Source organism: Notechis scutatus, chromosome 1 (genome assembly GCF_049901735.1).
Source record: "Notechis scutatus isolate UNSWTSFEM ecotype Mainland chromosome 1, rNotScu1.2, whole genome shotgun sequence".
Lineage (NCBI taxonomy): Eukaryota > Metazoa > Chordata > Lepidosauria > Squamata > Elapidae > Notechis > Notechis scutatus.
In genome coordinates this window covers 58425143-58450183 of record NC_142009.1, presented here as the reverse complement: position 1 = coordinate 58450183, position 25041 = coordinate 58425143, and the positions used below count along the sequence as shown (strand labels likewise).

Genomic DNA, 25041 nt, shown 5'->3' with positions numbered 1-25041 from the left:
TCCTCTAGAACTGTTATTCTGGAAGGCTTCGGGACCAAGTCCAAAACCAAAACCATCTCTGTCAGTTGGGGAGAATGCTGAGTAGAAAGGAGATGGTTCTCTGACACAAATCCTGTACTATTCTTAGTACACAATATTCAGTCAAATATTCTAGATTGGCTCTGCATAGGCAGCAAGTCTAAAACAAGAAGAATATTTCTTTATCCTTTAATTGCTCGCTCTTCTCATCTGATCTGTTTTGGAGCTGCAATAAGGACTAAGACTATCCCACATATGTGCATGGCAGCTCTCTGATCCAAGTTAAAATGGTACAAACCAAATGGAACCTCATAATTAAATAGCCAATGAGATAAATCTTATTCACTGATCCACCATTTAAGAATTGCACCTGCACTGCAGGCCAGGGGATGAGGCAGTATGGTTACCATACTTGTCTGAATGGGAAGAACCAGCATCTCTGTAAAAAAATCAGATGTTCAGTTCCTTTCTTTGTTTGTTAATTCCAAGAGCTACACTTCCCTGGACCCATAATAGCTCTTAGTTGGGGTCCTCCTCCCTTCTATGGCATTAGGTGAAGACTATCTCAGATTTATAAAACTAGGCAGCAGAGGAGAAAATAAAACCTCAAAGAGGCTTTCTGCACATTGCACTGTCAGTTCTGCAGAAGTCAATCGACCACCTGCTTTGGGCCTGGAAAAGATACTTCACTTGCTGTTTCAGAGCCCTTCAACAGCCTAGTAAATTACTGCACAGCCTTCAGGAGGATGGAACTGTATTCACTTGGGCTTTAAAATGAAAGTTGCTCTTGGAATAGCTGCTGGTTGAAGGAAATGGAGCACGGAGAGATTCCCACTTGAAGGCTTTTCTTAAGAAAATTAGGAGCATTTGCAGACAGGCCAAAGGGAAATGGCGCTTTCATTTTAAATTTTGGAATTGAGAGAAGAGCAGCAGAGGAACAACTCTTTTGCCTTGTTACACTTCTTTTTCTCTTTACCGCGTTTTGACACAAGCTTTAAACATAATGGATGTAGGTAAGCTTTAAAATCAAGAGGATAATACAAGCAGGGGGTGGAAGGAATAGAAATAAAGCCAGAGGGAACATCTTGGTGAGCATGCCTTGGAGTTAACAGTGAAAAAAGCAGAAAAGGAAATTAAAGAACAGAGGGACAAGAAGGAAGAAAATATGGAAGCGCACTTGTCCTTTTCTAAATCCCAAATTAGCCATGAGTAAAACAAGAGAATATGAGAAGAGACTTTTGTTCTTAGAGCTGTAATAGAATAAAACAATATAGATGTATAAAATGTGAGACATAAAATATAAAAGACAAAAAAATAAAAGAATCCCATAATATTTTCTAGTCTCTGCTTAAGAACTGCCAAAAATAATAAAATAAAATAAAATACCCTACCATCCCTCCGGGTGATGGTTGTATTGTCATACCACACTTCCTTTCAAGAAGTTTCTCCTGTTCAACATGATGTATGGAAGAGCTCATATATAAGCCTTCAGTTCCTGTGTTGGAGTGAAGAACTATTGAGAATAACACATTCTATGTTTCAATTTTTTAATATAATATTCTGTTATCACTTTCAGCTGTTGTCACTTCAACTTTCAACCTAGTTGAAATATTTTTTTTTCCAGATTGGCATATTACGATTTTGTGGCATGACAGAATTTGCCAGTGGGCAGTGGGCTGGTATAGAATTGGATGAACCTGATGGCAAAAATAATGGTACTGTTGGAAAAGTACAGTACTTCAAGTGTACTCCAAAACATGGTATTGTTTTTAATTTTTAAACTTCTTCATATTTCTCTCATATTAAGCCATTCTTTAAATTTCTCTAATACTATTTGAGTCTTTCATTGAAAATTATCCAACTAAGCACTTAAATAGTTATTGATATTTTCTCACTCTGCATGCCAGTGTTGTTATTCAGATTGATATTTCTTATTCCTCTTTCCAATACTGTTATGTACTTTGATTACCTGTGATATACCTGAATTTAGGTAGGTTAACTAAAATTGATATTTAATAAATTATTGTATTTGCCTACATTCTGCCTTGGGAAGTGGCAAGCAGCTCTAGAACCGGTGTGCCTCAGGGGCTTCTTGGTGCTCTGTGGCTCTGTGGATGCAAGAATCCCCTGAGCTGCACCAATTCACCGGTTGCACCAGTTGTAACCACTTTCAGCGATCACCAGCAACTGGCGCAACAGTCCGCTAGCAAATATTTGTTTGCCCAGAAGCCTTCTGTCCCAGTTCCCCACACCAACCTTTCACTTTTTGCTCCTAGCTGCAGCTAGAGTACAAGCGCCTTGCCGCCTTTGCTGTCTCTTTTCAGACCTGCAATCACCATGCCACCCCAGCTGCTCCAGCTTCTCTGGCAAATGCTTCCTAAATATCCCCCCCCCCAACCCAGTCCTGCAGTGCAGTGCAAATTAGAATGCCAGCCAATGGGGAAAGCTGCAAGTGGTTTCCTCCAATGGGAAGGCACCAGGCTTTGGTTTAGGATTGGCTCACACTTCCTACATGTGTCTCCCAGCCTCACAACAGCTGAATGCAAAATATGAAAGGTTGGTTTGGGAAACTGGGAGAGAAGGTAGCTGGTTGAATGAATGCTTGCTGGGGCTTCCCAGGTGTTTCATCTTGGCACCATACTGTTGGGCCGGGATGGGGAAGCTGCAGCCCAGAACTACCACATGGCAAGCAGCCCCAGAGCTGTGTATTTCTGGAGCTGCTTGCCATCCCACTAGGCAGGGTATGGGGCAGCCAGAAGAGCAGAGATGGTGGGGGGATATAGGCAAGTGAGGAGAGTTGGAGGCAGTTTCTTATCTTATTGAGGCACGTGACTGGAAGGAACCAAGTCCAGAATGGCTTGGCTTTTGAGGTAGGTCCTCTGCTAAGAACCACTGGAGTTTGTTTAACAACGGTAACGAGGAGTGTTGGGATTTCCTTGCTAAGTGATGGAGTCATATGTTATCTTGCTTTACTACCATATTGTTTAGAGATGGAAATTACGATCTAAGTTGCGTTCATAAATCAAAGACTATTTGCAATGTTTTGTTTGATTGGCTCTTGCCTTATATTGCTTTCAAGTTTTCTTTACACATGAAACCTTATAATTTCTTTAAATGTACTGTGCAAACCTCTTTTTAAAAAAAGGATTGTACCTTATGTATCTTTTCTTCTAGGTATCTTTGCACCACTCTCTAAAATAAGTAAAATTTCTGGACACAAAAAAAGTACAAAAACTGCTTCTTCACGACCTTTGCCTATAATCAGATCCAAGAAAATTGATGTAACCCACATAACCTCTAAAGTGAATTCTGGTAAGCATTTATTTTGAAGTAAAAGAACGCTTCAGGAAGTATAACAATTTACAGACTAAAATCAAAATTCATGGTTTGTAAGTAGCCTTTGTTTTTCAGAGACTTAAGCAATAAAAGGTATGATAATGTTAGGTTGGCAAAGATTAATTAGGAACAAATTCAACATGCATTGAAATTCAGGACTAATGTGTGTTTTCTCCTATTGTAATTATTTTGCTTTCTTGGCATATTTAACAGACATTACCTATCTGTAACTGTCTTAGGATTTAGATAAGAGTCTTTCCCAACCCTAAAGCTCAAAACTTTTGATGCAAAATATGTGCTCAATACACTGGACAAGTTCTCTGATCTTTTCTTTGTGTTCTGGATTCTTTTTCCTGAATTTCTTTTAGGAATTTAAAGCATGTTTTTAATATTCAATCATGTACATTTTTAGAGGCTAAATGAAATATTGCTAAGCATTGTTATTTTGTTTGCATGGAAAGTTGTATACTTTAGACAATATTCTTTTGGCAAATAATTGATTATATTGTACAATGCTTTTACATTTCTGTTTAAAAATAGGCTTGGGTATTTCAAATGTGTTTTGTGCTAGCTTATACAAATGACAGGTTACAACTGATATAATGTAAAAGAGCTTTGCTTAAAAGCTCCTATAGTTTATTTAAAAGCAGACCCATCTATTTATGTACTACTAAAACACTTGTTCCCATAACTTTTAACTGGGCAATATAGTCATAGCACAACAGTTTTTGGACCAAACCGGTAACTCACAGAAATCTAGGACATGACTCCCATAGAATTGAAATTTGGTGAATTTTATAAAACGTAACATAATAAAAGTATCTTTAAAAATCTCATGTGATCAACTCCTGATATTTGACTGAGCTATACAGATCAACATGAGCTATTTTCAAGGCAGATATTTTTCTGAATATCTATTTGAAGTTTTAAGAACTTTTCAAGTGTATTAGAAGCTCTGCCATTTGTGAAGGCATTGAGGAATCTGGTAAGGCAGTATCTCTGAAATGTTTACCCAAGGGTCATGGATTGTCTAGTTCAGCGGTCTCCAACTGGTGGGCCGCAGCCTACTGGTGGTTGGCGAGAAAATGTTGGTGGTCCGCAGAGAAATGTCCCCCCCATAGCACCCCCCCCAAAGCAATTAATCCAGGCTGCGCAGGAACACAAGGCTGCGCCACCCACATGACCCACTGGAACTCTCCCTGCCCACTCACTCCTTACCTGGCAAACTTGCCTGCTAAATTGCTACTTTTCCTTTTTCTGACCATCAGCTGTTCTGCTGTGCCAGGAGATTTAAATTAGCTAGAAAGCAGGAAATCGTTGGATTTCTTGCTTTCTAGCTAATCTTTAGATGAGCCAAATCTTCCTTAGGACTGAAGCAGTGCAGACTGAGCTAGCCGATGGCAGAAACACAGATCTCTAAGTGAATCTGTGATTCTGTGAGCAACTCAATCTGCCTGCCTGCTTTGCAGTAAAAGTTGCTCTTTTTTAAATAAAAAATTCAAAATTTACATACATGGTGTGTTATGAGTTAATTTGCTCAAATTTTATGGGTTTGCTTGCAAGCAAATTTTATGTGACAGACTGAGCTAGCCGATGGCAGAAAGATAGATCTCTGAACGAATCTGTGATTATGTGAGCAACTCAATCTGCCTGCCTGCTTTGCCTGCTTTGGGGTAAAAGTTGCTCTTTTTTAAATAAAAAATTCAATATTTATATAAATATTTATAATACTTACATACAAGCCATGCCCAGCCAGTTACATGACCACTAAGCCACAATCACAAATTAGGCCACACCCACAGAACTGGTTAGTGGTCCCCTGTATATAAAATTATGATTTTGGTGGTCCCTGAGGTTCAAAAGGCTGGCAACCCCTGGTCCAGTCGCTACTGTATCTCTGAGATCTCTTCAACTGAAAATTGAAGAAGGCATGTTGATAAAATATTGATTTTTATTGGCTTGTGAAATGCAAGAAAAGGCCTTCATGCACTTATAGATGAGTTTACTTACTTCCAATATTCCATTATCCATTAGAGGAAAATAGAGGATTTGTATAAATATCTGTTTACATGTTTAATTGTTATATATATATATATATAAAGATGTTTGGATGTGTTATTTAGACTATGGTGGTTTCATAGGTTTGGTTTGGCTTACAGGTTTATCAAGAAAAGATGGTACTTCCAATTCCACATTTGTAGGCAGTGAAGAAGTAAAGAAAACTGTATCAGGTAAACAAGGTAATGTGTCTTCTGGATATTTTTGGCTGCTATATTTGGTCTGGATGAGGGAAATCTATAATGATACTGTATTAGTAATTTTAGATAAAGTTCTCCATACCGTGAACATCTTGTTTGCTTATGCCAGGATATATAATTCTTTTTCAGTGACACTTATTTATATATGCTAGTGCTTGGCTTGAAAGCTAACGAGGTAAAACATAGAATAATAATTCATCGTTATTTCAGTCATAAACTGCTTTTGCATCAGATAGATTCCAATGCATGTGGAGGAAGAGTGTTCAGAGGTCAGCAACGTGTTGGATCTTAGTTGGTCCACTGGAGGGTTATCTTGTCCCAACCAGCTGCTGAGCTTTATGCTTCTGTGCCTATTTCTGTTTAGCTGTAGAGAGAACAGCCAAAGCAAAGCTAATTTATTTTTAGCTTATTAGGTGAAGGAAGTATTGACTTTGTAGAAGACCAAATTTATTTTTTCCCATTGTTAAGCTCCTAGCAAAGATGTGCTGGAAAAGTGGCCAATGGGTTTAGAGAGTCCTCCACTCTGGGTAGTTCCTTAATCCTTGTTAAGCTATACTTTCTAAATTACGTAGGTGCTATTAATCCAAACTCCCCCAGAAGCTGGGAAGAGCACGCATAGTTTCATTGGTTGCACTAGATGGTTGCTGCTCTATTTGCCCACAGGGAGAGGAAAGATGGGAGGTGATGATAGAAGTGGAGCTGGGTGTGGGCTGTCTGCACATGGCCAGAGATGAATGTAATGTTTCAAGGAAGAACAGGTTGCCTACTGCTTAGTCCTGAGTCCACCTTCTGATACTTTGGTTGAGAAGGCTGCAAGTCATGTCTAGGAGCCTTTGCCCATTCTTCTCATTCTGTGATTCAAATACTGGGCTAAGACTGCATTGGCCTCTTACCAGAGAGCTTGCTACAGATTACAGCTGCTTCACTCACCCACAGCAGCAATTGCTATCTTCATGCGAGGGCAGTAACTTTACTGACCTTATTCCCAAGGCAGTGCAAAAGAGAAGCAATGGTTTTCAAAATGGAATACTTTAGTTTTGCCTCAGAAAAGTGCAGGAGGAAAGGAGATCAATGAAGCTGTGAATAAGATTATTATTTGACAGTATAAATAATATTCCTAAGTGCACAGATAATTATAAGTAGTCACAGTGTTCATAAATAAGTGTATGCTATGGATCTCAAGGCAATCCATAAAACTTATGCAGTGAAATGCAACAAAATAGATACATTGATAAAATATAAATAAATCTGAATAAATTCACTATGTTAAATCAAACAGGGGAATAAATTAAACCCTACAGAGAAATGAACTGAATATTTTAAAAAGGAGGAAACGTGAGTTTTACATAGTTAACATATACACTTTCGCCACCACTGATGGAGTGCTAAACTTTATAGCTCTGTCAGATTTCTTCCTCATTGGGAGTCAAAAAGGGTTACACTTTCAGGCTCTCCGTATTTCATTATTTTAATGTTTCTGAAATTATCCTTATAATATACCTTTTTAACACCAAGACAGCAGCATTTATTAAGGTCTAATGGAATGGAATGGGATGCGACTGGTAAAATACTTGGTGATTTGAGCTCTCTGTCGTTGGAAATGTTCCATCCCTTTTATTGCACTATAATTTTTCACCATGTTCTACATTGTTCATGAAATAGGGCATTCTCTTGTAAAGATTATGAACCTTGCTGAAGATCTCAGGATGTTTGGCAAAATACTAGTTCAAAGTTCTAATATCATATAGATTGCGATTTAAAAGTAAATACTGCAAGGGTACAAGCTACAAGGAGCTGCAGCTACTTGAAACCTCTTTGTGCTGTTTTCCATATTTGATACTTGTACATTTTAAAGCCCATATTCTGTTTGTAACTAAAAGAAAAACTTGCATTATCTCCAGGTCTATGGATGAATTACCTCAGGACTAATCATAAAAATCCTTAGTGTCAGGTGAAAAATGCCAGAAGAGGAAGTTATAAAAAGAAGAGACAGATATACATAAATCTTGATAAGGAGCTTGTACATCAACATTTCACAAATTGAAATGAAAGTGATTTACCTTCCAATCTTACTTTATAGACAGAATTTTAATATTAATACGGTGCATAACAGCATGCTGTAGGCACTAGTCCATGCACTTCATAATTCATCTACAAAATGTCATTCCCCCTGTTTCTCATCAAAGATTTAATAGACTAGCTATCAAAAGCAAAGAACCGAGATTTTTTATTACTTAAGGCTGTATTATTTTTACATTTATGCTCTAGGCTTAACAAGTATTACATACTAGTAACATAGACTTTAAAAACTAAGTGGTGTCCATCATGATCAGTTAATTTTATGCTCACAAGGAATGAAAAATGTGACAAATTGACATTTCTTTCATGTGTTTATGTGTTTTCTAACTGAATAACTTTGTTTTATTATTTTTAGCAAATTACCTTGGTTCCAGTAGCTCTTCATCATCAACTGTATCATTAGACAGCAAGCTGAATTGTCCCAAGAAATGTAATTCCGCAAGTAAGAAGAAGAAGGAAAACTTGAAAGACCACCCAATTTCATTCAAATCTATGGCTGGTATAATTTCTGCTTAATTATTTGTTGTAATAAACCATTATAATGATAGAGATATGGCAAGTTTTCATATCTAAAGCAGCTGTTAAAATCTGTAATACTTGAGATCTTCCAAGTAATTTTTTTTTGTTCCTGGAAGTGTGAGTGAAGTGGCAAGAGAATATTTGGTAAGTGCAGTTGACCTCACACCACTAGCCCAGCTATGGACCTTATGCAAACTCTGTGTAAACTTCATTTATCTAGTTTATACTTAATAGGAAAAAAAGCAATTTCCCCAAATTTTCTTATGTTCTCCCAGTATCAGAGAATGCTCCAATTGTGGTCTCTGCATGCATAGATAACTAGGCTCAATTTTCAAAGTAGCTATCTTAGCTTTCCACGGGATGCAGCTGCTGCTATGAGGAGAGCTTCTGATTGCTTTATTCCACTCTGGGAAATATATCTTATCTAAAATCATTAGCACGTCTGGAAGAAAATAGATTATCACAAATGGTAGCAGGAGCTAAGACTTCTTTGGCAGAAATTGTTTAGATTTCACATATTTGAAAGTCTCTTGTATAGTACCAATCTTAATTTCTTATATTTGTAGGTAATTGTCTTTGCTAAATATAAAAATCATACAGATATAATACATTAGATCTTATACTGTAATTCTGTTTAATTCTGTTAATTCTGAACATAATTGACTGTGATGAGCCTATATGTGAATAATGAGTTCATAGGTATTTTCTTATTTTATGTAATTTGTATATCTCTTGCATTTTGTGAACCCAATGAACACAGAAGGAGATAATATTTTTCTATCTGGAAAGAAAAAAATATTTGATGAAGGAGAAATTCAGATTGGAGAAAAAGTACTGGTGGTAGGACAAAGAACTGGAATAGTTAGATTCTATGGGACAACCAAGTTTGCGCCAGGTAACTTTACTGTTTATCACATGTTCGCCTTTCATTTGCCATTAAAGTATGTAATGTGATTTCCATAAGAAACAATATACAATATCAATTAAATATTTACAGTTAATAAAATAATAGATTTACAGTAAAAAACCAGAAGCAATTACACTAAACATCAATTGTAAAAATTAGTTTATTAATCAGCTAATTGTGGTATAAAGTAAGCTACTACCTAAATAAATTATTAATGGGTAACCTCTGAAGAAAATATTCTGCTACAAATACATTAGAGTAGAATCAACTTTTGTTTTCTTATTGGAAATAATGAAGGAATTTTTCTGAGCATTTAAATTGTGTCCAGAAATATATCAGGATGAGACACGTAGAGATACAAGGGACAGAACCTAACTGATTAAAATGGTTTCATGTTCTAATTTTTAAATCTTTCAAAAATAGTTTTTCATGCACATTGTACACTGAAGTAACTTAATATGTATATTTCTGGAATATGAATAATTGGCCAGATTGTCTTACTGGAAAGTCCTGAACCTCTTGAAAAAAAAGTAACATCCTATTGGCCAAACTATATATACTAATAAGGTACTTTGTATGCAGTATTTTAGTGATAGGCATCTTGTCTAGTAAGTTAAAAAATCATTTTAATTTTGTGTTGAGTGTAAATTACTGGTTTTATAGGTAGCAGAACATTTAGCTCCCTGCTTATTTTATTTTGAAAAATCCCATGTAATGTTAAGTTAAAATGCTATCAGTCATCATGGTTGATAAATGGTTTTGTCATCTGGAATTCTGACTCTTAGCTTGGTTAGTTATTTATTGTTATCTTTTTTATGTTGTTTTGGATAGTTCTTCTTGGGATTTTAATTAGGCCTTGGAGATTTTCACTTGTTTTATATTCTACATAAACTGCTATTTGGTTACAAACAAGGAAGAGATGAATGAATAAACAAATTGACTTCTATCTTTTTAATAGATGAAAGAGCATATTGAAAGTGTAGATAGGGTAAAGAGGCTGTTCGTTATCAGAGTCTATTCTCTATCTACTTTACCAGAGTAGATAACAGAACACCTAGAGACATTATGCTTTCACCTGATTGGTTGCATGTTGGAAAAATTAATAGAAAAAAAATGACTGTTCTGAGTTTTACAAAAAGGCTGAAGAAGTCAAGTTGCTAGTCAACAACAATAATTGAGCATGTCTTCTCTTTTTTCAAAAGATTGTATTTTACTTTAGCTGAGAGAATTTAAAGTACAGTTTCCTAAAACTTACTTAAATGCATAGTTACTGATAAACTTACAGATGCCACTATTGCCTCTAAAGCACTGATTGTTCCTCTAAATTGAAGACTCTGATTTTAAAGCTTTATTGTTCTTCCCTAGGTTGAATTACAATGTTTAGCAATTGATATTATACTCTCCTCTCCTTATTCCATCAGCTTTTTTGTATAAGTAATGGAATTAAATGCTTAAAATACAAGCTGAAACAAATTTTGAGGGAACACTATTGTCTTGATAGTTTACTGAAGCTGATTTATTTCTTTGAAACAGCTTTTCCCCTCCCTTGGTTCTGCAGATTCAAGATGTGAGGCACATTTCTTTTCAAATGAAACTCTTTTTATCAGTTGAAAAATAATACCTTGCTTGAAAAAAATGGTATTTTTTGTTGCAGGGCTTTGGTATGGCATAGAACTGGATAAACCTCGTGGCAAGAATGATGGCTCAGTTGCAGGCATACAGTACTTCAGATGCCCCCCCAGATATGGTGTTTTTGCACCACCATCTAGAGTGCAAAAGTAAGTGTCAAAAACTGTGGTTGCAGCATCAACTATTTTTATTGTATTACTTTCATTCAACCTTTTCTGGTCAGTGTCACTCTTGCCAAGCTGTAGGTCCTTGGTGCTTTCTGAGCTTGGTGTTGCAGAGGTTTCATTACCAAACTAGGTAATATCAGTGCAATATTCTCTTCTATCAAATTTTGATTACCCCTATTCTGATACAAGCTTGGCCAAAGAAACTAATAAATCTTCAAGATTAATATGAGATAATCAATAGAGTTGAGTTGTATTTTCAGTTTTTAAAATAAAAGTAGTTGCACCTGATGTTAGTTTATGAAATCTCATAATTGAAAGAAAGATTTCTGAAATCTTCCTTTAACTTCTAGTGCCATATAAAGCAGACTGAAATGATTGATGGGGATGCTTGAAGGGCCAGGTTGGAAACAGGTCTATCTATGTGGGCATTCAGAGCTGACAACACTTTGATGGCACTTTGGTTACTATTAACTACATTATGATGTAGCATAGCAGACAGTACTCAGTGTTGTGAATGAGAAAGACTTTGAGGTGGCATGGAGAGTAGAAAAGAAAATATCATGGTGGGAAAATAAGGGGAAATAGTGGTAAATGAGGCTAAAACACGGTTAGGTTGAGGAGTATCTTGGTGAACATACAGTGGAAAATTGAAATTAACACTGACACAGATGGAATAAAAGAATGACATGGATTCAGCAGAAACAATAGATTCTTTACAGAGAAAAAAAGAGAACAAAGATGCACCAATTAAAAAAGTTTGTGTTGGCTGTTAGCTAGACAAGAAGTTGGACTGGATCCATGATTATCTTCCACTAGTGTCAGAAATTTTGTGTCTGAGTTACATATTTTCCACATCTTGGAATTGAGATTTTCCTAGCTGTAGTTGCTGTTTGGGGATTCATAGCTACTTAACTACAAGAGGTGAAAAACAGAATTCTGATACAGGGCTCCTAAAAGCTGATTTACAGGATACATACTTTGCTGCTGCACATGCTGCTGCAGAGTATTTGATCCCTGAAATGCTTTATTCATTAGGGAACTTTAATAGATATTTATTCTGTCCCTCTTGCATCTGGGGAATGAGAAGAATGGGGATAGTGTGAATCATGGGGAAAATTATTTATCTCTTCTAAAGACCATTTCCAGTTGAGCCTTCCATTACCAGTTTTTCTCAGTGACGTCCCAGCACTTCATTCTTGATTATGTTCAATCAGTTTTTTTCAACTAGTAAAAGGATCTTGATTCAGGATTATGAGCACTTAGGGCAAATCCATCTTCGGGGCATTATAGATAGTCCTTGACTTACAACAGTTTGTTTAGTGACTGTTCAAAATTACAACGGTACTGAAAAATGTGATTTATGACCATTTTTCACAGTTACAACCTTTGAAGCACCCCCAGGATCATGTGATCAAAATTCAGATGCTTGGCAGCTGGTTCCTATTTATGACCGTTGCTGTGTCCCAAGGTCATGTGATCACCTTTTGCAGCTTTCTGACAAACAAAGTCAATGGGGAAGCCAGATTCACTTAATAACTGGCTTACTAACTTATCAATTGCAGTGATTCACTTAACAGCTGTGGTAAGAAAGGCAAGAAAATGGGGCAAAACTAACTTGACAAATGTCTCACTTAACAACAAAAAAATTGGGCTCAATTATGGTGGTAAGTCTCAGGAAGATTGTATTCTGATTTCAGAAAATTCAATCTGTAGTATGTTGCTATATGCTGAAGGATGTTTACCAGTGGTAGAGTAAAGGAAGAATTACACTGCTTTTATTTTTCTTTTGTTATTTTGAGTGAGAAAAAAAATACATGCTTTCATTTGCAGGTTAACAGGATCACTAGAATCTCTCACAGATACTTCAAGTAAAATGAATCATTCTTTCCCTGGTAAGAATACAACATGAATCTGTTTTTGTTTTCTATTACCTAGGCAAGTTACAGAAATTGTAGTTTCTTGAAGATGATATATTTGCCGTAGATGATGTAAAGTGGGAATGAATTGGGAAATATAAGTTTTTTTTTTAAAACAAGTTTTATTAATTTTTAAAACACACAAATTATCATTATTCATTACATGTTTAAACCTTTTTTCATTGTAAATTTAACAAGTCAGATAAATTATGATTCTGTTTTAAACCATTTCCATATAACATACCAAAACCTCTTATTCAATTTCTCTTTACTTCTCTTTACTCTTATTCAATATCATTATTATTATTTCATCTATTTCTTTCTGACTTAGTTACCATTATTCTCATTCTATATTTCTACAAGTTTTTACTAATTCTCCCCCAAAAAGACATATACACACAACACACAAAACATAAAAAAATCTTTTTGGAAAGTAACTTGGACCCAGGTGTCTCTCTCTTCATGGACTTCAATTATATTCATGCTCATCTTACATATCATTACTTATTTTATTTACCATTCTAAGCCTTCTATATTAACTTCTCCACATATTTCACCCTTCTTAATTCTATCTTAATTAATCATCTTAGTTTGAATCATTATATTTGTATCTTTTGTCCATTTTTTATCATCCCTTTGTCTCATTCCTTATAAAAAGAAGAAAATAAGTTTCTCCTGAAATCATTAATCAGAGTATGATGCCTTTCTATCTCCCCTAAGTTAATCAAATTAATCTTTAAAATAATATCCAATACCCAATCCGATTTTGCTTGGTACATTCTATCTAACTAATACATCCAAAATAATTAAGTACATAATTAGACAATAAATCCAAATATTAAAAAAAGATACTATAATAAAAATTTTATAATAACATCAATACCATAATCTTATTAAACTCTTTAATTAAAACAGTATTCTAAACCTCCCTATTATTAAATTTTAAAGCCAATCATTTTTAAACATTTTAACATTTTAATCTCTTATCAACTCTTAAACCATTACAATACTACCATCTCATCTTATGTACCTTGCAAAATCTTTTTTTTAAAAAAATTATACTTTATCCATTATCCATAAAAATTCCTTTTTTCATTTAATTTCAAAACATTGTAGCTTTTCTCCACCTTTTCCCTTTCTTTCTTCTCCCAACAAACCTTTCTACCCCCTTCTTCTATCCTCTGCCTTACTGGCTTCCCTTCTCTGTCGTATTCCTTTTCCCTTTTGTTTACTATCATCATATTGGTTTTGCACCTTTATTTTCCCTTTCTTAAATGTTTTTTAGATCTTAAGTCCTTTAGTTTTCTTCTTTTCTCTCTTCCTTCTTTCTTGATCAAATTCTGAGATTCATTAAAAATGGCTCCTTCCTTTCTTTCTTGTTCCTCTGCTGTCTTCATCTGTTGTAATGTTTGTTGATAGTTAGTAAGCGCCATTTCTAAAAAAAGGAAAGCTTCTTCCACACCATCTTTACCATTTTTTTTGCTTGTTCATATTCTTTTCTTAGTTCCTCAACAGAAAGAGCCATTATAAATCTTTTCTTTTCTTTTCCCCTTCTTTCTTCTTACAACAACCAGAATATTCAAAAGAAAAAAAAAAAATAAAACAGTCCCAAAGTTATCAGTCAGTCCAAACCAAGGCAGAGTTCTCACTTTCTCCTTCTGGGGTAATATCAATCAAAGAGAAAGAAAGTCCAAATCTGTTTAAAATCTTATTGCAATATATTCTAGTCTTCAAATCCTTAAGGCATCTGCTCCAACAAAGTCTTAGCATACAAATATTTTCTTTTAATCCTCTCTCTTCCCACTCATCGCTTAAAACCAATTTTCACCTAAAAAAAATAGGTTTCTTAATATCCAGTTATTTATTCCGTAGGAAAAGAGGGAAAGCTATCCTTTCAGCACCATCAAACAGCCGCTTTTTTCCTCTTCTGGCAGGTATTATTCAGAAAGTCATACTTTTCAGGAATTTTATTAAATATGTCTTAGAGTCCTAGGAGCCAAGAAAACTTTCTCCTCTCAAGCACTTTCTCCACTTCCTCCTGCGCATTCTTACCCGGCTGCCAGCTTCTTTGTGGCGGCCATTACGGACCGCCGCTGCACCGTCCTGGGAAAAGGGGTTCTACCGGCCGGGAGGGGGTCTGCAACACCCCCAAACCCCTCTCCGGATCCCCTACCTTCAGCTGCCCCTGCAGGGCAGCCTAGCTCCGCACCCGCCTGGGTCGGAGCCCAGAAGCGGCTAGCGCGGCAGGGATCGCGCAGCTTCGCAAATCCCTGCCGCCGGGCCGACAAACCGGAAGTTCGGGAAATATAAGTTTTACATGCTTTTTCTTTTTTAATGCATTTCTGGATTGAAATATGTTTTTTTAAGAAGAGTGGATTTTTTTTGTGAGATTCCAGAGATCTTTTGATTATATTCCTAGATTCCAGAGATCTACAGATATATCTCTTTGTGAACTGCAGTTAAAAGCTTAAATGTTGAATGTATATCATATCTTACATATTTTTGTATAAAATCCAAAGTGTGAGGTTTTATTATTAGTATTCTAATATTAATATTAGATCTGAGTTAGTATTCTAATTCTGAGGTTTCTATTGAAGATCAATCCAAAAGTGTCCATTAAGTATTTCAGTTCAAAGATTAAGTTTAAAGTTTCATGTTAGAAAAAAAAAAACCCAATTGTATTTTCAACACAGACTGAATCATTAGGGATAGCAAATTAGAAATTAATTACTTAGAGTTTTTGTGTCCTATATTTTTTAATGTGCATATATCAGTATATTCATAAATATTTCCTGTAACTAGATTGGTTGTTAGGCATAGTGGCTGGGAATGTTGGAAGTGGAAGGGGCCATTTACGCTTTCAAAACCAATACCCAACTTAATAGAGAAATGCAAATTGAATCATCTGTGAAAGATGGCTGTCTAGTTTCCATTTTAATACCCTGAGCAATTGAGACTTCACTTCTGCAAATTAGTTCTATTTTTGAATTGCTCTCATTTTCCCTTTAGCATTCAATTGGAATCTGCCTTCTTGCATCTCACGTTCATAAATCCATTTCTTATACTTGGAACCTGGATGAAGAACAATTATTTTGTTTTGACATATATTCAACTATTTTAAAGAATGCTATCATATCCTGCTTCATTCTTCTCAGGATTAAGTTAACCTAGTTTCTTAATTTCTATCCCTATATCATCTTCATTATTCTCTTCTGAATTTTTCTATGAATCCTTCTTAGAGTTTTCAGAATTAGACAGACTGCTTAAGCTGAAGTTTGTACTAACACAGACCATCATGGAATATGATAGCTCTTTCCAGTTTGTGCAGCACGTCAACTGACACCTTTCTCCATTTTGATGATGATTCATTGAGAAGTGCACTTTTGAGCCAACTCTGTTTTCATGTAATTGTGATGCTAACCAGCCCACAGTTGACCATCTTGTTAACCAAAATATCACAGGAGAGGGGATTTTATTAAAATCTTTGTTGAAATTACATCTATATAATTGCAAAGTACTAAAGAAGTTACTACATCAAAAGATGACATGATAGTCTGATCGGGCTTGTTCTTGACAAGTCCATACTAACATCTGCTTCTTAGTGCATTATTTTCAAAGGGCCAATCTTTACAACTTGTTCTGTCTCTTCCCAGGCTTCAGTGTCAGACTGGCCAGGTTGTAGTTCCTGGTTCTCCTTTTTTCTTTTTTTGGTAGATGGAGATTTAGTTCTTTTCTAGTTAACTGACACGTTACCAGTTCCCCAGTATTACTTACAGATAAATATTTGACCACATTGGTGGAGAGTTCTTTCATTACCCTAGAGGATGCAGCTACCGGTAATCTGGAGATTTAAACATACTAATAGAGAATAGATATTCCACAGCCATATTTCCATCATGTTGAAGCTTCCTCTCCGTGAAATGATAAAAAATGATTCGGAGTAGATTTCCTTTGCTATTTGTTAGATTTTGCTGTGTTTATTGAGCTGTTAGCATACTACTCCCCCCCCCCAATTATTTGAGTTTATCTTAATAAACCATTTTGATTTCATTAGTATCTTTTGACAGCCACAATTTATTCTGAACTTTAGCTTTTTCAACATCCTGTCTACTGCTACAGCTATTTATCAATTATCTTCTTGTGACCCATCCTGCTTTCTATTTTCCAAATACTTTCTTTGTTTACAGATCTTTGGTTTTTTGTGTAGCCTTCCTCATTGGCTGACCTCAATTTTTTCTCATAATCCAAAATACTTGAAGATTCATAGTTACAAGACCATCATAGAAATTATTGCATGTTCAATTAAAAGCTTATTCTGCTTTTTTCCATTCAGGTTTCCAACGGAGTTTCAGTACAACCTCTGCAGCTTCACAAAAAGAGATAAACAGGAGAAATTTCTTTGTCAAGTAAGTGACTTTATAGAAGAAAGAACAGAATTTATATATTCCTAATTTTCTGAGATTAGAAGACTCCTTTTACCTGAGAAGGCGTGCAACTTCATGATTAAGGAATCATTTTGGTATATGCATGCAAATCCCATATCTATTTCTGAATGTCTGTAAGAAGAACAATGCCAATGATGTTCTGCATATCTATGAATTGTCATGCTGCAGTGGTTGATAATTGTTAAAAACAAGCAGTAAACTACTGTGAAATGAATAACTCAAGATGTTAAAAAACCCAGGTCTATATTAAAAATCGTTGCCACATTCCTATCAGCTCATGCTAGACTAAAGGGCTAATATTTTCTAAACTCTTGCCTCTCTCATCTTCATACTTTGTGCTACTTTTTATTGTAACCTTGCTTAGACCACCCTGGAAGTAACATTAAATACTTGATTTTAACATCCTTGTTAAAATATAGTGAGCGTATTTGTCACATGTTAAACTGATAGTTATTAGGATTGCAACAGGAGAGCAGTTTTTTTTCTTCTTATGCAGCATCTTGGCATATTTAGCTCTTCCACAGGTAATATGGGCATTGAGAGGAAAGGGTTATACTTGTAAAATCTTCCTGACTTTCAGTTTAATGTGAATGAGGAAGATTATTTAAAAGTTTCTTTCTTGCATAACACTGACAAAATAGAAATATAGTAAACTGATCAAAGAATAAGTCAAATGAATACATATATTGCTTTGAAAATTCAGTTAGAATCAATTAGTAGAAAAGAGGTCCTTGGGCTTAATTTAACACATTGCTGTGCAATGTTGTATTTTTTGTTTTACTTTTTTTAAAATTTTCATTTGGGAATAAATGTTATTGCCTCTTTTTCTCTGTCCAGATCAAAAAATTCTTCTTTGCGTCGTAGTTGGAGCAACACTACTACTACAAGCACAGATGCCCCAGTGAAATTACACGAAGGCTCTCAGGTCCTCCTGACCAGCTCCAGTGAGATGGGCACAATTCGCTACATTGGGCCCACCAATTTTGCTCCAGGCGTTTGGCTTGGCCTGGAACTTCGGAGTGCCAAGGGCAAGAATGATGGTTCTGTGGGCGACAAGCGCTATTTCAGTTGCAAGCCAAAATATGGACTCTTGGTGCGTCCAAGTCGAGTAACTTATCGTGGGATTAATGGAGTGAAACTTGTTGATGACATCTGTTGAAGAATATTGTTTCACTTAAGATGAGGCTCTTACAAAAACATGAGGAAAACCTGACTTGCCTGCATGGAACCCCGTCTTTACCTAACATCCTAAAGCTTCGTGGCACTAAGATGTTCACAGTTTGGAAGTGTGCACAATGAGATCTTGGTAGCTTTCACTATAAAACATTTCTTGCTTGAATACTTCTTGTATTAGAAACATCTCGGATATGAGCTGCTCTGTTACTCCAATAATAGCTATTATTCGAACTAACTCCATTGAGAGTTTAAGAGACAGGCTTTGTCTCTTCAAAATGACTTTTTCATCCTGTATTTTAGTGAAGCTATAATGCATCAAGAGATCATACAGCTTGTTAAATAACTGTTTAAACTGCTTTCTCTAGGAAAAAAAAACAGTAAGGTAGAAAAGCGAGGGGGAAAGAACTCTGGGAAGCTGTTAGCTTTAGACAGTTCCCTGGAAGCACAAAATGATCAGTGGAAAGAAAACTCTGAAAAGCAGAATTTGCTTATTTGATATGACATGGAAGCTACAAAAATGTATATTTTCAGTTTTCCAGCAAAAGCACTTTTAAACTCTCTCTCTGTGTGTACGCGCAAACATGCTTCAAGAATAGGTATGCCAGAAGCACTTTAAAAAAACAACCGCCTTTGGGACATTTAGTGTGCACTTTCATTTCCCCTGAAGTATTTTCTATGATCCTTTGGATAAACTGTTTGGTAAGTTAAGACTGTAGACTGTAGCATTGCACCAGTTATATATGTCCCAAGTACTGTATCCAGAAGAGGCTAGGAGATCAATAAGTATTAAGATCCTGGAGAAATATGTGCTTGGATATACAACCTCTCCTGCTTCAGAAAACATGCACCTCCTTGCTATGGCAGGTGGGAAGTAAGTCAATAGTATTATCATCTTCAACTCTCCAGGATGATTTGATCATGATTGCCTTTTAGGAACTGAAATTGCAGAAACTCTGTGAATGTTTTGCTGTATTTTTAAGTGTTTCTTTGGCTACCTCAGGCGCTAGGCTGTTTTACAGCCAATACATCAAGCCAGAGGAAAGTTCAGCTGAATAGAAGTTGACTACTTAGCCTGCAGACCAACAGAAGCCAACATAGATGCCAAAAAATTATGTGCAAACCTATAGTTTGCTACCTGCATCCAAAATACATTTTAAAAAAGTATTATAGACATTTTTGTTAGAAAAAGATGGTCACAATATTGTGTGTTTGGTATACCTTTAAAAGAAATATCAAACATCTTTAAAGCATTGGATAACATAATTCTAAAATGGCTTTACTTTAAGGAATTAATTGCAAAATAATAATATTGGAAAAACAAATGCTTTTAAGGATCTTGCTTTTGGCAAGATTTATTTAATCTATATAAAACGTTTATGATATTTTCAGCTTTGTTAGAAGAAGTTTTCCTGATTTATATTTCTCATGATATAGCAGCACCGTTACTTTTTATTAATGAATACTTTTGACTAAAGGAAATAGTTGCATAATATGACTATAAGCTTATTTTTAGTTGTAAGATCATGTAAAAAGTAGTTAATGAATTTAAGGAAGAAGTTGCACTTTGATGTTTGATATTTCCTAATCCAAAATTTGCTTTCTTAATAGTTAAATTTTATTTTGTTATTTATTTATATTGATAGGGTTATTACTAAGCATGGTTGTGCAAATCTTTTGAAAGAGGTGTTTAGTATACATAGGAGTGTGTGCAAAGCTGCTCTCTTCTCTTTTCAAGGCCCCTCTTTTCAAGGCTCATGGAATTCATATGCTTTTTGAGGTTCAAGAGTTGTACATGTGTATGAAACAAGTTACTATATTAAGCATCATGAGGCCTAGGAAAAGAAGCATCTGCCTTAGAATTCCAAAAGGGATGCTGCCACCAGTTATACAAAATAAAGTATAAGTTTTAAAATTCTATTTATGTCTGTAAAACCTGAAATTTCAGAGAAACTCAAGAGCAACAATGTAATCACTGATATGCTCCTTGGTGCTCATTAGGCAATTCACCCCACTTGAATTCAAAGATTCTTTTAGTCAAGCACAATAAATGGCAATCTAACATGCTATGAAACACCAGCCTCATACATTATCTGTATTTCCAACAGTGCCTTTGGGCTCCACAGAGATCCAGCCTAGTTCAGGGCCTCATTTGCCTTCAGGTAAAGTCTTCATCATGACCAGTCCCATGGTCGCATCTGTTTTATAATATTGCCCAAAACATTCTCTCGAAGTTCCATGTGTTCTCATCGAGCACCTCCCTCAATGAAAAACTTTGTTTTAATTGGTCTGTAGATATCTTGATGTTGAACATAAAAGTGTTTATACATTCCTTGTATACTGTATTTTTTGCATTATATTTCTCTTTCACCCTCTTCATATTTGACTAATGAAGCTTCCAGGGAAATGCTTAATATAATTAAAGAGTAAAAATGTATTGATACTTCTCGTTGCAACAGTTCTGTGATCAATTATTGGTGTATTTTTGCAATATTTACAGATTATCATTGTTATTTGTTACATTTATATCCCTCAATTGTTATTGTTACTCTGGTGATTGTAATAGTAGTTTGCTTCAATCACATTATTCAGTTTCACAGAATGTTAATGAGTGCAATTTTCTACATAATAACAAACTCTGCTGAGTTTAGTGTAGCTTATTCCCAGTTTAGTATAGGATTGCACTATATATTTTTAGACAAACTTATTACACAAAATTTTTCTACATAATTGCTGTGCAAGTATACATACCTTGTACTAGAGGTGAACACTTTTGGGCAATAATTTGAAAAAAGTACTTCAGACTTTAATGAGCAATTGCAATTCCCCCCCCCCCCAGACTTACGCAGAACCCTGAAAAAGTTGACTTGCATTAATGAATAATAGAAAAGGCTTGAGCTTTTGCCAGACCTTAAGCATTTTTTCCAAATTAGTTTCAAAGCATATAAACAGTCCTGGTATGTATACTCAATGTAATGCAACAGTTATTTTGTGGTTTCATCAGATAAAATTATCAGAAGCCATGGCTTTATAATATAATATACTTTCCTTGGTTTATAACTTGGCTCAACTCTGAAGTAACTTTGTTATTACGTGTTTGATCCAAATTAGATTAAGTATAGTTTTTTATTTTCCAACTAATATCAAATCAGTGTCTGGGTACTAGGAAGCCAAATTAAATTAATAAAATGCATGCTAAAAACTTGAAAGAGTGAATCATGACCACAAAGTTAATTGTTGCCACTATAATACTTCTGAAAATAATTGCTAAGCCATTCAGAAAGAATTTTGGAAGACTAACCATGCCCACTGATTTCCATTGGGTTTACTCCTGATAATTCAATCCAGGATTGACATAATTCAGTTTGATATATAATTTCAGAAAAATAGAACCTGTTACATCAGAAACATTCAAACTGAAGTTTTGTGGGATCCCTTAGATATTTTGAGTATTCCTTGAAGTCATGTATTATTATTTTTGTTTGCTTGCTCTCAACTGACTCTTGACTCCTGGCAACTACACTTACAAATACATGCAACCTAGGCTAGTGGTTCTCAACCTTTTCTTCATCATGGACCCCCTTTAAATATCTTTTGTGGTCATGGACCATGGCCAGGGACCCCCAAAACTTAAGATTTAAATCATAACATTTCTTCAAGCCTTCGTGGATCCCCTGTGATGACATCGCGGACCCCTAGGGGTCTACAGACCACAAGTTGAGAACCAGTGGTTAGGCAATATTTTTGGAAGTGTTTTAACATTACTTTCTAGGTCTTAGAGAAAGTGAATGGTCCAAGGCTGTCAAGTCAACTTCCATGCGTAAATCTGGATAAAAACTCAGGTTTCCCAGCTCCTAGTCCAGCATCTTAACTTCTAGAGCAAACTCTCTAATCATAAGTAGTGTGGGGCTACTTTAGATATTCATATTTTACACTGTATCTGCAATAATTCCAATTGTTGAAAATAAGTATAAAATTGAAACGTACAAGACTAAGCTGCCTTTGGGCATTCTGTGGAAATATACTGTATAAATGAATGAATGACATTAAAATATAACTTTACTTTCTAGATTGTAATTACTTTTGATGCCAAACAATGTTTGAATAGAATAGAATACTTTATTGGCCAAGTGTGATTGGACACACAAGGAATTTGTCTTAGTGTAAATACTCTCAGTATACATAAAGAAAAGGTACATTCATTAAGAATCAAGAATCATAACGTACAACACTTAATGATAGTCATAGGGGACAATCAACAATCAAATCATACTAGGAAACAGTCAAGTGGGAGGGGATGGGTGATAAGGAGTGGTGAGAAGATTAACAGTAATACTAGTGTACACTTCGTAAATAGTTGAACAGTGTTGAGGGAATTATTTGTTTAGCAGAGTGATAGCTTTCGGGGGAAAAACTGTTCTTGTATCTAGTTGTTCTGGTGTGCAGTGCTCTATAGCGTCGTTTTGAGGGAAGGAGTTAAAACAGTTTATGTCCGGGATGTGAGGGGTCTGTAAACATTTTCACAGCCCTCTTTTTGACTCGTGCAGTATACAGGTCCACAATTGAAGGCAGGTGGGTAGTAATTGTTTTTTCTGCAGTCCTAATTATCCTCTGAAGTCTGTGTCTGTCCTGTTGGGTTGCAGAACCAAACCAGACAGTTATAGAGGTGCAGATGATAGACTCAATAATTCCTCTGTAGAACTGTATCAGCAGCTCCTTGGGCAGTTTGAGCTTTCTGAGTTGGTGCAGAAAGAACATTCTTTGTTGTGCTTTTTTGATGATGTTTTTGATGTTAGGTGTCCATTTTAGGTCATGTGATATAGTAGAACCCAGAAATTTGAAGGTCTCTACTGTTGATACTGTGTTGTCTAGTATTGTAAGAGGTGGTAGTATAGGAGGGTTTCTTCTAAAGTCTACCACCATTTCTACGGTTTTGAGTGTGTTCAGTTCCAGATTGTTCCGGTTACACCATCGAGGCAAGTTGTATAACCTCCTGTCTGTATGCAGATTCATCGTTGTCTCGAATGAGACCAATCACTGTTGTGTCATCAGCAAACTTCAGTATTTTAACAGATGGATCGTTTGAGATGCAGTCATTGGTATATAGGGAGAAGTGGAGAAAGCACACAGCCTTGGGGGACCCCTGTGCTGCTTGTCCAGGTATTGGATGTAATTCCACCTAGCTTCACCTGCTGCTTCCTGTCTGTTAGGAAGCTTATGATCCACTTACAAGTGTGTTCAGGTACCACTAGTTGGTTTAATTTACTTAGAAGAATGTCTGGAATGATGGTATTGAATGCTGAACTGAAGTCTACAAAGAGGACCCTTGCGTAGGTATTTGGAGATTCAAGGTGTTGTAGGAGGTAATGCAGAGCCATGTTAACAGCATCATCTGTCGATCTATTTGCTTGGTATGCAAACTGCATGGGATCTAACAGCGGATCCGTGATGGTTTTCATGTAGGACAGCACAAGCCTTTCAAAGATTTTCATAACTACAGATGTTAGAGCAACTGGTCTGTAGTCATTCAGTTCCTTGATAGCTTCTTTGGCACTGGGATGATGGTAGAACGTTTGAAGCAGGAAGGAACATAGCACATCTCTAGTGATCTGTTGAAGATTTGGGTGAAGATGGGGACCAATTGGTCAGCACAGACTTTTAAGCAAGAAGGAGTTATCTTGTCTGGCCCTGGTGCTTTTCCTGGCTTCTGTCTGTGTAATAGATCTTGCACTTCTTTTTCTGTGATCACTAGAGGTTGTGAGCCCAATGGATTGGGGCCAGTTGTAGGAGGCTTGGCTGTTGTTGGTGTGTTTGAGAAGTGGGTTGTGGAGATAGGTGGCTGTAGTTTCTTTTCAAACCTGCAGTAAAACACATTCAGATCATCTGCTAGTTGTTGTTTTCCTTCTGCCTGGGAAGGAGGTTTGCTGAAGCCAGTGATGTTTTTAAGTTTTCCACATGTTTGCTTGTTCAAATGGGGTAGTAAAGCATTGATAATTCAGGTCACTGATTGTAATACATGAAAGTACACTTGATCAAAACATTTCAGCAACTGTCAAAAATATCACATTTCAACAAAAAATATAGTCTGGTGTGATATTTGGTTAAACAGAAGTGACTACTTCACTTTTCCCCCTTGGAGAGTTAGTGTTTTTTTTTTAAATCATCATTCAAATAATCACCCACATTACCTTTGACTTCAATTCTGTTGGAATCATGTTAAGCTTAAGTGCAGCTTAGAAGGGAAAATGGTTCTACTATGACGGCCAAGTACTGTATTTCTCAACAAGAAATAATACTGTAATGAAAGAATGGTCTGTCCATTATTCTAGTAAGTCTAAATAACAACTTTTCTTCTAGTTTAAAACCAATTCACCGTGATGTGATGTTATCGGAGGTAAGGTTTTGCAAGTTTTTAGAAGTAGTATATTTAGAACAGTTGCCCTGTCCTATTTAAATGATTTTGTTTCTTTTCCTGATTCTTGGAGACTGCCTGGACAACTGCAGTTTTCTGGCAAGTTTTTTTTTCAGAAGTGATTTGCCATTGCTTCCTTCCTAAGGCTGAGAGAAAACAACTGGCCCAAAGTCACCTTTTGT

At 35.8% G+C, this 25041-nt stretch overlaps 1 protein-coding gene across 7 annotated transcripts in view; it reads left to right on the top strand.

The window, feature by feature from the left end:
* The window catches only part of CLIP4 (CAP-Gly domain containing linker protein family member 4), a 41484-nt gene extending 20594 nt beyond the window's left edge, over window positions 1-20890 (top strand). For 4 of the 7 annotated variants that reach the window (XM_087965096.1, XM_026681751.2, XM_087965084.1 and 1 more), the window contains exons 8-16: window positions 1643-1778; window positions 3193-3330; window positions 5514-5594; window positions 8047-8190; window positions 8971-9105; window positions 10772-10895; window positions 12744-12805; window positions 17163-17235; window positions 18112-20890. In XM_087965096.1, coding sequence (XP_087821222.1) covers window positions 1643-1778; window positions 3193-3330; window positions 5514-5594; window positions 8047-8190; window positions 8971-9105; window positions 10772-10895; window positions 12744-12805; window positions 17163-17235; window positions 18112-18433 — 1215 coding nt within the window. In that variant the 3' untranslated portion in view covers window positions 18434-20890. Of the gene's footprint in view, window positions 1-1642; window positions 1779-3192; window positions 3331-5513; window positions 5595-8046; window positions 8191-8970; window positions 9106-10771; window positions 10896-12743; window positions 12806-17162; window positions 17240-18111 lie in introns of those variants that run through there. The other 3 variants (XM_026681760.2, XM_087965100.1, XM_087965111.1) reach the window with 3 other exon arrangements.
* Window positions 20891-25041: the final 4151 nt, after the last annotated feature.